General features: G+C 43.3%; 1 protein-coding gene and 1 pseudogene across 1 annotated transcript in view; both read left to right on the forward strand.

Moving 5' to 3' along the window:
• Positions 1 to 13530, forward strand: part of Pla2r1 (phospholipase A2 receptor 1) — a 128641-nt gene that overhangs the window by 55891 nt on the left and 59220 nt on the right. Inside the window, exons 9-10 of the mRNA XM_051167079.1 lie at positions 297 to 395; positions 3552 to 3664. Coding sequence (XP_051023036.1) covers positions 297 to 395; positions 3552 to 3664 — 212 coding nt within the window. The remainder of the gene's footprint in view (positions 1 to 296; positions 396 to 3551; positions 3665 to 13530) is intronic.
• LOC127207581 (60S ribosomal protein L8-like) lies at positions 4762 to 6254 on the forward strand (annotated as a pseudogene).

A 13530-nucleotide genomic window follows, 5' to 3' on the forward strand; every position in this document is an offset into this window, starting at 1 on the left:
ATTAAAGAGAAAGCTGAGTGAAAAAGATGTTGGAGTTAAACCTGAATTTTGATCCCCAAGGTAGCTTCTGGGTACTCCCAGCAGCAACTGAATTCCTTCCTCACTCAGGCCCACCTGGCTCTGGACTGCACTCAATCCAGAGGGCCAAGAGCATCTTCCAGGCCTTTGCATAACCAGGCAGAGTTCTAGAACACCACTCCACTGGGAACACTTGCTATTCGCAGCATGGCTCATGCCTAACTAACGTTGCTGCTCACCAGCATGCTCACAGAGTCTTGGGACACTTCTCCCTCCAGGAAGGACGCTGGAAAGTGAAAGGCTGTGAAGAAAGACTCTTTTACATTTGTAAAAAACCAGGACAAGTCCTTGCTGATGAGGAGTCAGGATGTCAAGAGGTAAGTATGGCGAACACTGCGATGGGGCACCAGGACACCGAACCGGAAGAATGTGCCCACCATGGAGTATAGCAGCCCCACCTCTGAGTGAGAGAGTCTTCCCCCCCCCCCCGCCCCCAACAAGCCAGATTCCAGCTGGAGGCATCAGAATGCTTTTCAGCCTTCAGAAGGATGTGTCTTACTGTGTACTCTTTGACCCAAAACTACTTTTTAAGAGAGATAAAAATGCAAAGGGTCCCTTTATTCCTTCTGCAAGAGCAACGGGGATCACGTGATGCCCCATCCCACACGTGGTTCTCACAGATCTCACGCGGGGTGCCAGGAAGTGTGGATGCATTCTTCAGAGGCAGAGCTTGAGGTTCTGCTGCCAGGATCCTGCTCCCACCTTTTACCCTTCTCAGTCTTCAATGTCAGCAGGAATACAGCAGTGAGGGGAGTGTGCCCATAAAATATAAGTTACTTGGGAAAGGGATGGTGTGGCTGTGTTTGGTGTGAGCGGCAAGGTATTTTTTACATACTTTAAATAAAAACTATTACTTTAGCTTTAAATCTAAAGCCGGAATGTTATGTTTCGAGTTTCTTTAGTGCATTTAATATTTTGCAGTAAAGTATTAGAACCCTCTTTCCCCACTCCCTCCCCCCTCTCTGTAATCCACCTATTTATAGTCCAATTAAGGAGTGGTCCATTTCGGCAGAAGTTATGTTTTTCTCATTAATCAATGTATATACACATGAGCAACCCTGCACACTCGGGTTGTATAATACTCGGGCCATCGCTGACACACCACCAGGCATTCCGTCTTAGGGTTGCAATTGCTGCATTAATTCTAGCTGAACACAGACCTAAACCCTACCTTTCTGTGGCTTTCAAGGCAAGCCAGCAGGGCTGTAAGAGCACAGCATGAGCAACTGCTGTTGCCCTTTGAACTCTCTTCTGCTTCCTTTTTCAGCCAGCATCATGAGTATTTAAAGAAGCCACATCCAGAGATAATTCTTGAGGTTTACAGAGAATTTCCCATTCCTTTTAATTTGTATCAGTCTATGACTACGGTTCCCCTATGCTCTTTTATTTTTGCTCATTGCTTCGGTAAAACTCGCTAAGTAATTGGTACATGTATAATTAATTTATGGAATGGGTCCTGAAGCCAGGCATGCATTCTAACCCCAATACTCAAGAGGCTGAGGAAGATCATGAATTTGAGACCCACTGGACTCTCAAGCAAGCTCCAGGCTAGCCTGTCTTAAAAAAAAAAAAATCTTAATTACCTCAAAGGGAAAAGGATGATTTTTATTTCCCACTGAGTCATTTTTGGGTGTGGGACAGTATGGGCAGTGCTTCCAAATCCTACTAGACAAAAGCCACTAATAAATAATAATATTTTGTCAGAGAGGTCAAAGATCAGTCACTCTTCCTCTTGTCCTTCCTAGAACATGCCAGAGATACTTAAGGTACACAGCCACAGCATCGCTTTCCCGAGTGGCACAGGCTTTATGGGCACACTCCCCTCATCGCTGTATTACTGCTGACATTTGAGACCTAGAGGGATGAAGGGGAGGGAGGATCCTGGGTTCAGTCTGGAGCTGTTACACTGAGGCCCCCAGAACAGAGCAAAGGGAGGAGGACAGAGCAGATCATGGGTGGATACAGGCGCTTTGTGGTTGGCTTGTTTTCTGGGGTGTTTTTGAACTGAATTAGCCAATTTCTAGAGTGTTCTGCAGTTAGCCACAGAACTAGGACCTTTTCCAAGAAATATGCTAGAAATCATCTTGTCTCTGATCAAAAGCTGGTGATCACTGGAGTGGCACAAAATGATGAGCATTTTTAACTGGGGAATAAGTAAAAATGGACAGAGGGAGTCATGTGACTGAGTAGTATTGGAGCAGAAGTAAAGTCTGGTGAGCTAGAAGGAATGAATGGCCACTGTACCATATGCTTTTAAGGAATAGACCTTGCTCCCATGGATAACCCACAGACTTATGAATTCTCATCTTTGCCTGAGTCCCCAAACTTATATTCTTACTCCCCCAAAGCCCAACCACTTAACTTGGGGAAAATCTTAACCATACATGTGGCTCTGTATTAAGGTGCCATTTTCTACTTTGGGCCATTATGATCCAGGCAAGACCACCCTGGGGGTTCAGGGTGTAGGTCAGTTGCAAAGGACTTGCCAAGCATGCAAAAGGCCCCAGGTTCCATCTGCAGCATGGGGTGGGGGTGGGGGGGAGGAGGGGGAACAAAAACCAGTTGCTTTACCTGGACTCAATGGCTCTTGTAGTCCTAACAGCCAGAAGGATCACAAGTTTGAGGCTAACCTGGGTAACTTAGGAGTTTCCAGGTTAGGCTAGTGTGGGCTACCATAACTCAAGCAACAGCAGCAGCGATGAAAATGCACCCCAGAATACAGAAGAAGTAGGTAGAGCTTCAGTGTAGGCCCCGCTGACCCACCTGTTAGTAATTCTACTTAAGTCCCTAAGGAACCCAAAACAGCCAATGTGAATTCAAACTGAAAAATCCCACAACACTACGTGCTACTCAAGAGGCCTGGCTCCACTACACCTCAGAGTTTTCTGCTCCTGCTCAACGCCTCTCCCGCGTGAGATAGCCATGGATGTTACTCTTATGCCCACTTCACAAATGAGAAAACTTAATGCGGAGAGATAAGAATCTGAAAATGCATCCATTATTTATAAATGAAAAGGATGAGTGAGAAAGCCAGAATTCAAATCAATGAGCATCCCCCTCCATAGCCAAGACTTTATTTTGACCCAAATATCACAGCCATTGGAAGGGAATTCTGTGAGCTTGAAAAAAGGAAAGAATGATAGCTCTTGAGTGAGTACTCTTGATTAGTTTATTGACTTGGTATTTTTGTTTTGTTTTGCAGTGTTTTCTCCTTTATTTTCAGTTGTGTTTAAGTTTTTCAGTTGGTTGCCTTTTTTTTTTTTTTTTTTTTTTGAAATGTAAAAGAAGTCATTAACTAAATGTAGAAATGGCTGTAACTGGTGGCAATTCCAGACAAAAACAAACACAAAGTGATATGAAAAAAAAAAATCAATCCAGTCAGAAAAGAAAGAGATGATGCAAGCGGCGAAGGGATCTCTTGGCATCTGACTAAATCAGATTGTGTCCTTAATTTCCCTTTTCCTTCTTTTAAGGGATGGGAGAGACACGGGAGATTTTGTTACAAAATTGACCCAGTCCTGAGGAACTTTGAGCAGGCTTCTGGTGGTTATTACTGCCCTCCTGCCCTCCTGACCGTCTCCAGCTGGTGAGTGCAAGCCTCCTAACTGCCTCTGCCTTCGCAGGTGCTTTGTTTTGTTTGTTTGTTTTGTTGGTGTTGTTTATTGATTTATTCAGATTACATCTCGATTATTATCCCCTCATTTGTATCCTCCCATTCTTCCCTCCCTCCCTCTTTCACCCTATTCCCATCCCCTAGGTCTGTGACAGAAGATGACCTCCTCTCCCACCATATGGTCACAGCCTATCGAGGCTCATCCTGGTAGCCTGCTTATCCTTTCTCTGAGTGCCACCAGGCCTCCCCACCTCCTTTCTCTGAGTGCCACCAGGCCTCCCCACCAAGAGGAAATAGTCAAATATGGGGCACCAGAGTTCATGTCAGTCCCCACTCTCCACACAACTGTGGAGAATGTCCTGTCCATTGGCTACATCTGGGTAAGGGTTCAATGTTTACTGCATGTATTGTCCTTGGTTGGTGCAGTAGTTTAAGCAGACCTCCCTGGGTCCAGATCCTGAGCAGGCCTGATCTCATCTGATCTTGCAGAGGCTTTACTGTTGATGAAATGTGTGCGAGGCTTCTCCCCACCTGAAGCTTGTCTGCACTAGAAAATTAAGTGATTCTGAGTATTTATTGGGAAGGATTGAAATCTGGTGTTATTTCTAACTTGAGTTGTAAATGACAAATAGTAACATTTAGGGCAGTTTTTACTTTCTGAAAACATTGTCTTCTGTTCACAACCAGAAGAGAATGTCATTGACTGGTCCTTTTCAATGTGATAGTTTAAAGTTGTGATTGGTTGGTTTAACAGCAAAGAAAATACAAAGAAAGTGAAAGGGCAAGCAAATGCTTCTTAGGGTTTTTTGTTTTGTTTTTTGTCTGTTAGATTGCTCTGCACATGGGTGTCTTCCTGACACTAACAGAGACTATGCTTATTTGTGATAATTAAAATTTGAAGTGTGCTACAGATGGGTGAAGAAAATAAAATCTTGTAACAAAGGTGTGTCCGTATTGAAGGCCAGGCCAGTGAGGGCTGAGAGACCAGCTCTTCCGGGCCGAAGACAGCAGTAGAGTACAATACAGTGGCTCCGTGGAAAACTGTGTCAGCAAAGCTTAGGAATACGCTCATGCTTGGCCAAGAGCCTGTGACCCGGAAGAATGGGCCAGCAGCGCTTGGTGGACAAATTGGTCCTCACTGGGGCATAGCACAAGCTTGTGAGATCTCGGTTCCTCTTTTCTCCCTCCCTGGCACAGCTTCCAGGCAGGAGCCACCCCCCCAGCACCCCAAAGCTCCAAGAGCACTTGGGGTCACAAGTCTCCCAGTTAGAGGCACAACATTGGACGTTATAGGAGCCTGACCAATAAAGCTAGCTTCCTTGGTTAATTAGAGTTTTGTTGAAAAACAGAAATCTAATTGTTTCATCTTCTTTACGTCTCAGGTTTTTTGGTTTTTTCCTGTTGAATATTCATTCATTGAGTGTCTATCACTGTAACTAAAATATCGCCCCTTGGGGAGATATGAGCATCACAGATTGAGGCACAAGTTGGCTGAAGTGCACTCTGGGAAACCAATGAGTTTATTTGGCTTTCTTACAAAGCACGGATGAGAGGTTGTTTACAGGGACGTGAAATACTCCTTTCCCAACAGTCACACCTGGAAATCTTTACCCAGAAGGGTATGCCAGTCACATTGCCACACAGCGCTACTTACTTTTCACACATTACCTGACCATGCCAAAAATAAAAAATAAAAATTATACTCAAGAGTTTGTTAGAAAAGTACTTACTGAAGGCTGCTTTGCGCTGCTTATTTCCTCTCCCGTCCATGCTTGCCGGCAGATCCGCCACCATGGGCCGAGGTGATCCGAGGGCAGAGGAAAGGCGGGGGTTCTGTGTTCCGCACATAGGTGAAGCACCGTAGGGTGCTGGGCGCCTGCCTGCATGCAGTGGACCTCATTGAGCTGCATGGCTATATTATGGGCATCGTAAAGGACATCATTCATGATCTTGGGTGCGACGCTCCCCACGCGAAAGTGGTCTTTCATGATCCCTGCTGGTTTAAGAAGCAGATAAAATTGTTCGTTGCCGCAAAGGGAATCCACACTGGAGGACAGTTTGTGTTCGGCAGCAAGAAGGCCAGGGGACTATCGGCAATGTTTTGCCTGTGGGCACCATGCCTAAGGGTACGCACTATACTGCCTTGTCTGGAGCAGAAGCCTGGAGTCTGGAACAAACTGGCACAAAACTTTGGGAACTATGCCACAGTCATCTCCAACAACCCAGAAACCAAGAAGACCCGAGTGACGCTGCCTTCAGGGTCCAAGAAGGTATTTCCTCGGCCAACAGCGTCGTGGCCGGTGGCGGCAGAATTGACAAGCCTATCTTAAAGGCTGGTTGGGCCTACCACAAGTACAAGGCAAAGAGGAACTGCTGGCCACGTGTTCGGGGTGTGGCCATGAATCCTGCGGAACATCCCTTTGGAGGTGGTAACCACCAGCACATTGGCAAACCCTCTGCTATCTAAAGCAATGCCCTTGCTGGGCGTAAAGTGGTTCTCACTGCTGCTCGCCAGACTGGGCGACTACATGGAACCAAAACTGTATAGCAGAAAGAGAACTAGAGCTCAGGAGCTAATAAAGTATGTCCTTTGGCTAATTTAAAAGAAAGAAAGAAAAAGAAAGAAAGAAAGAAAGAAAGAAAGAAAGAAAGAAAGAAAGAAAGAAAAGTACTTAGTGACTATCAGTATTGTGCAGGATACCATATTAAACACTGATATGCTATGAAAGGACATAAAGATGGGTGTGACTGTACCTTTTGCTGCACAAAACCAAAGAGACAACATTACATATGTTGAAAATGAGCAAAATGAAACACTCTGAGTACTATGATTTCTTTTTTCAGATCCCATTTAATCGTAGGAAAAAACTAAATTCAAGGTCCCAGCCCCTAGGAGCTGGGACTTTCCCAATAGCTAAACAGAAAAATAAATAATCAATTGCCTGTTATGCCCTAATTAAGTGCAGCTGGCCCACTCCCTCGCTCCCTCTATCTCTCTGAGCTCCAGACCAAATGTCTAGGAGGATGAGTGAAGGGCCTTGAGGCCAGGTGTCCTGGATCAGGCCCAGCCTCCAACAAAAACTCCCTTGCTTAACCCATAACGTTAAATTTCGATTAGATGACCCCGACACTTACCAGTGCCCCCCTCAACTTTAAATTACGCAATACAGCTTCCCCTTGGGGACGTGGTTCAGATCCGGAACTGGCCGCCTCCCTGAGCTCAGAAAATAGAGCTTTCGTTTTAAGCTTCTCTATCTGAAATAAGTTTTCTCGCCTCCCACTCCCAAAACCCAACACATACGTGAAACCGAGTGAAGGAGGAGGGTTAACAGGACAGCTGTGCAAGGCCGAAGTGTTCTTACAGGTGGCTAAGAGTGTCAGTGGGACCCACTCCAAGGCAGAAATGTGTAGAGTTCAAATCCTTCCTATTCTCCCAGCTGTTCAGGACCACAGGCAGCTAGCTGTTAGAGAATTCTGAGAACAAAATGTTTCATTCCCTCCAAAGTGGATGCAAGAAGATGCTACAAATGTGTGAGGTGTTGTGTGTGTGTGTGTGTATGTGTGTGTGTGTGTGTGTGTGTGTGTTGTTTTTTGTACTTTGCTTTACAAATTACATTTAGCAGCCAACCCTTAGGGATAGTCTGACATTAAAGCAGAAGTATCACACAAATGGATTTGTTTTTGTTTTTGTTTTTTTATTTTAATTTCAGCCCTGTCTTAGTTAGGGTTACTACTGCTGTGATAAAACCACTGGGACCAAAAGCAACGTAGGGAGGAAAGGATTTATTTGGCTCACATAACTTGAATCACAGTTCACTGAGGGAAGCCAAACTGACTGGGAACTGATGGCAGGAGCTGACACAGAGGCCATGAGGAGTGCTGCTCACTGGCTTGCTCCTCATGGCTCTGTCAGCCTGCCTTCTACCAGCACCGAGAACCACCAGCCCATAGATGGCGCCACCCACAAGGCCTGGGCCTTCCCCCATTGATCGCTAGTTAAGAAAATGTCATACAGACAGCCCTGCTTACAGCTTCCGGAGGCATCTTCTCAACTCAGGTTCTCTCATCTCAGATAACTCTAGTTTGTGTCAAGTTGACGTAAAACTAGCCAGCACAAGCTATGTAGGCCCATCCATGCTACCTTGTTACATGCCAGCAGCCTCCAACAGAGCCTGCAGCACTGTGTGAGAGTGCTGATGTGATTTCTCTTACACTCAGTTAATACAAGGACTCACCTCCACAAATAAGAACTCATCCAACGCCTTCGCTCCACTCTCGTGTTGAGGAAAGAAGGCTCCTGTTCCATTCAGATCTCACCTGGGAGGAAACAAGGCGGCAATCAGTGCTAGAATGTTCTGCAGTAGAACTTGTCTGAGAAAGATGGGCAGTATGGGGGAAAATTTTCTCAAACCAAGGAGCTCCCACTAACCCCTTTGGGAATCATCTGCTTCCATTACCATTTCCTGTTTGAGTTACAGACACTCCTGCCACCCTGAGCACCTAGGCTTGTAGTTGCTAATTGATTTTCCACTGTCTGCACAATAGAGTGACGGGTTTGATGGGTGCAATTAGAACCACCTGCTGCAAATTACTCATCTCTTTTGTTATGGGCCAGCTGATTCTGGTATAGGACTTTTTAACTCATTGTGGAATAGTTAGGGGAAGCAAAACAGACCCTTCTTTCTGAAAAACAAATTTTGATTTACTGGACTACTGTTTTTCTGAAGAGGAGGAGGAGGAGGAGGAGGAGGAGGAGGAGGAGGAGGAGGAAGAAGAAGAAGAAGAAGAAGAAGAAGAAGAAGAAGAAGAAGAAGAAGAAGAAGAAGAAGAAGAAGAAGAAGAAGAAATAATAAAACCCCTCTTCAAGCCTGGCCACTTTGCTTTCAGACAGAGCAGGAAGCAAACACTGAATTACAATGATAGCACAGACTACACACTACTACATGCTCCATAGCTACAACCAACCATGAAAAGTTTTGTACAAAATAAGGCAAATGATACTTGATATTGTGAATTTGTCCCAGAAGAGATATACTGCCATATCTCCCATTCTCCTGTTCTGAAAGCCATATGCCCCTAAACACAACTAGAATTAACTTGGTAAAATAGTCATGAAATAAAATGTAGCATTGTCACCACTTTAAGAGAACACCTGTGGTTTTACATGTCTTCTCCTTGCTGTGCATCCACCAGCACCATCGACTCTCCAGATCATGGTTCTTCTTCCTGTGCCAAAAACTTCATACCCATTCAGTAATACTTCCAGGTCTTGACCCAGCCCTGAGCTCCTTGTGACCAGTTTTCTGGTTCCAGTCTCTAGAATATGAACTATTCAAGGTACTAGACATAATTAGGACCGTCTTAGAGCTGTGTTGCTGTACCTGGCTCATTTCACTTAGCACAGTGCCTTCAAGTTTCATGTACCTTGCAACACATGTCAGAATTTTCTGCCTGTCTGCAGCTGATTAATATCCCGATGTTTGCATGCACATTGTGTTTTCCAACTTGCTCATCAATAGATATTTGGATTGAGTCCACCATCTGACTACTGTGAATAATGGTTCTTTAAATGAGTAGACAAACTTGAGGCCTTCGTTTCAATCCCTTGAGAATGTAGCCAGAAGAAAGATTATTGACTCATGTGATGAATTTGTTTTTGATATTTTGAGGAGTTGCAAGTCTGTTTTCCATTGTGATCACACCATTTTGTACCCCCTACCAGTAGCACACAGGGCTCCTGCAGGCTCTACACATTCTGGGCTTTACTTTTTACTCCCTAGTCCTTTCCCTTTCTTTTGTTTGATAATAGCCTGGGATCCTGCTAAATATCTCATGGTTACTGTGATTTTATCTCTCTTGATGAATATCAGTATTGACCACCTTTTAATGTCCTTATTAGCCATTTATACATCTTCTTTTGAGAAATTTTCATTGAAGTCCTTGGTCCTTTTAAAACTTAAGGTATTGTTGAATTAAAAGAGTTCTTTATGCATTGTGTATATTAAACCCTTATCTGATACATAACTTAAAATATGTTCTTCATTTCATGATTGTCTTTTCACTTTTTGATCTGTTTGATGCTCAAAAGTTTTTCATTGTGATGAAGGCCCAATTTATCTGTTTCTTATTTTGTTACCTGTCCTTTTGGTGTCATATCCTAAAAATTGTCACCAAATCCAATGCTGCAAAATTTTTCCTGTGTGTTTTATCACAAGGATTTTACAATTTTAGTTTTTGTTTTTGTTTTTTAGAAATCTGGACATTCTATTCTACTACTATCCATTTTCATTATTTTCTTTTTTTCTCTTTAATGTATTTATTTTTCCCTTTACACCCCAATTGCAGCCCTCTCCCTCCTCTTCTTCCAGTCCCACCCTCCACCCTCTTCCTTCATCCCCCCAACCCCCACCCCATCCCCTTTAGAGAGAAGAAGGGCCCTCGTTGTTCCTTAGCTTGTTTGGGTCTGTGGATTGTGGTATGGTTATCCTGCGCTATCCCACCCCGCCACTTCATGTCACATCAGGAAGAAGTGTGTCCTCTTCCACTGAGGCCAGACATGGCTGCCTAGCTAGGGGAAAGTGATTCAATAGCAGGCACTGCATCCGTGTCAGTGGCAGCCACTGCTCCAGTTGCTAAGGGACCCATATTAAGACCAAGCAGTTCTTAGTCCGTCAGCTCCATAAGTGTAGGGGCCTAGATCCAGTCCATGCTTGACCTTAGATGGGTGGTTCAGTCTCTGTGAGCTCCATGGGCCTAGGTTAGTTGACTCTGTTGATCTCCTTGTAGAGTTCTTGTCCCCATTCGGGTCTCTCTATCCTTCCCCCAACTCTTCCACAAGATTCCCAGAACTTCATCTAATGTTTGGCTGTGGGTCTCAGCATCTGTTTTGATTTGTTGCTAGGTGGAGCCTTTCAGAGGATAGTTAGTTTGGCTCGTGTGTGCAAGTATAGAAGCGTATCATTAATAGTGACAGGGCTTGGCTCTCTCCCATGGGGTGGGTCTCAAATTCGGCCAGTCATTGGTTGGCCATTTCATCAAACTCTGCTACATCTTTATTCCTGCCCATCTTGTAGGCAGGGTAAAGTTTGGGTCAAAAGTTTTGTGGGTGAGATAGTGTCCTCCTCCCTCCATTGGAAGTTCTGCCTGGCTGTAGGGGGTGACCTCTTCAGTCTCCAAATCCCTAGCTGCTAGGAGTCTCAGCTCGAGTCACACCATATCCTACCCAGGATCATACCCTGATGAAGGTCTCCAATTTGTCCCAGAGGTCCCCACCCATTTGGCTTTCCATCTCTCTCCCAGCCCTACTGCCTTCCTACTGCTTCCGTCCCTGCTTTCTTTTTTTTTTTTTTTTTTTTTTTTTGGTTTTTTCGAGACAGGGTTTCTCTGTGTAGTCTTGGCCATCCTGGACTCACTTTGTAGACCAGGCTGGCCTTGAACTCACAGCAATCCGCCTGCCTCTGCCTCCCGAGTGCTGGGATTAAAGGCGTGCGCCACCTGCTTTCTTGAACCTAGTCCCTCCTTCATTCCCTGCCTCCCACCCAGTTCCCTCTCTTCATCCACTTCTGATGTCTGTTTTATTTCCCCTTCTGAGTGAGATTCAATCTTTCTCCCTTGGGCTCTCATTGTTACTTAGCTTCTTTAGGTCTGTGGATTGTGGTATGGTTATTTATCCTGTACTGTATGGCTAACATCCACTTATAAGTGACTATATACCATGTGTGTCTTTCTGGGGCTGAGTTACCTCACTCAGGATGATCTTTTCTAGTTCCATCCATTTGCCTGCAATTTGTTTGATGTCTTTGTTTTTGATAGCTGAGTAGTATCCATTGTGTTAATGTACCACATTTTCTTTATTCAGTCTTTGGTTGAGTGACATCTGGGTTGTTTCCAGTTTCTGGCTATTACAAATGAACATAGTTGAGCAAATGTCCTTGCTGTATGGTAGGGCAGCTTTTGAGTATATGCCCAGGAGTGGTATAGCTGGTTCTTGAGGTAGAGCTAGTCCCAATTTTCTGAGAAAGCACCAGATTGATTTTCAAAGTGGTTGTACAAGTTTGCACTCCCACAGCAATGGAGGAGTGTTCGTTCCCTTTTCTCCACATCCTTGCCAGCATGTGCTGTCACTTTGAGTTTTTGATCTTAGCCATTCTAATGGGTGTTAGATGGAATCTCATAGTCATTTTGATTTGCATTTCCCTGATAACTAAGGACGTTGAATATTTCTTTAAGTGCTTCTCAGTCATTAGAAAGTCCTCTTCTAAGAATTCTTTTTTTATCTCTGTACCCCATTTTTAAATTTGATTATTTGGTTTGTTGGTGTTTAATTTCTTGAGTTCTCTATATATTCTGGATATTAGCCCTCTGTCGGACATAGGGATAGTGAAGATCTTTTCCCAGTCTGTAGGCTGCTATTTTGTCCTATTTACAGTGTCCTTTGCCTTACAGAAGCTTTTCAGTTTCATGAGGTCCCATTTATCAATTGTTGATCTTAGTGCCTGAACTGTTAGTGTTCTGTTCAAAAAGTTGTTTCCTGTACCAATGCATTCAACGGTATTCCCCCACTTTCTCTTCTAATAGATTTAGGGTATTCTGTTTTATGTTGAGGTCTTTGATCCACTTGGCCTTAAGTTTTTGCAGGATGATTAATATGGATCCATTTGCATTCTTCTACATGCAGACCTCCCAATTAGACCAACAACATTTGTTGAAGATGCTTTCTTTTTTTTCTAGTATATGGTTTTGGCTTCTTTGTCAAAAATCAAGTATCTGTAAATGTGTAGGTTTATTCCTGGGTCTTTGATTTGATTCCATTAATCAACCTGTCTATTTTTACACCAATATTGCATTATAGTACAACTTGAAATCAAGGATGGTAATACCTCCAGAAGTTCCTTTGTTGTACAGGATTGTTTTTGCTATCCTGGATTTTTTTTTTTCCATATGAAGTTGAGAATTGTTCTTTCAAGATCTGTAAAGAATTGTGTTGGAGTTGATGGGAATTTCATTGAATCTGTATATTGCTTTTGGTAAAATGGCCATTTTTACTATGTTAATCCTACTAATCCATTAGCATGAGAGATCTTTCCATCTTCTGATATCTTCTGCAGTTTCTTTCTTCAGAGACTTAAACTTCTTGTCATATTGGTCTTTCCCTTGCTTGCTTAGAGTTACACCAAGATATTTTGTATTATTTGTGGCTATTGTGAAGGGTGTTGTTTCCATAACTTCTTTCTCAGCCTGTTTATTGTTTGTATAAACAAGGGCAACTGATTTTTTTTTTTTTTTTTTTTTTTTTTTTTTAGTTAATTTTCTATCTAGCCACTTTGTTGAAGGTATTTATCAGCTGTAGAAGTTCTCTGGTAGAATTTTTTTGGCTCACTTATGTATACTATCATATCATCTGTGAATAGAGATTTCTTTCATTGATTTCTTCCTTTCCAATTTGTATCTTCTTGATCGCCCTTAGTTGTCCTATTGCACTAGCTAGAACTTAAAGTACTATATTGAAGAGATATGGAAAGAATAGACAGCCTTGTCTTGCTTTGAGTTTCTTGCCACTTAATTTGATGTTGATTATTGGCTTGCTATATATTGCCTTTATTATGTTTAGGCATGCACCTTGTATCCCTGATCTCTCCAAGACTTTTATCATGAAGGCATGTTGGATTTTGTCAAAGGCTTTTTCAGCATCTAATGAGATGATCATGTAGGGTGTTTCCCCTTCAGTTTGTTTATATGGTGGATAACATTGATGTATTTTTGTATATTGAACTATTCCTGCATCCTGGGATGAATCCTATTTGATTATGATGAATGATGTTTTGATGTGTTCTTAGATT

Source organism: Acomys russatus, chromosome 24 (genome assembly GCF_903995435.1).
Source record: "Acomys russatus chromosome 24, mAcoRus1.1, whole genome shotgun sequence".
In the NCBI taxonomy this organism is placed as follows: domain Eukaryota; kingdom Metazoa; phylum Chordata; class Mammalia; order Rodentia; family Muridae; genus Acomys; species Acomys russatus.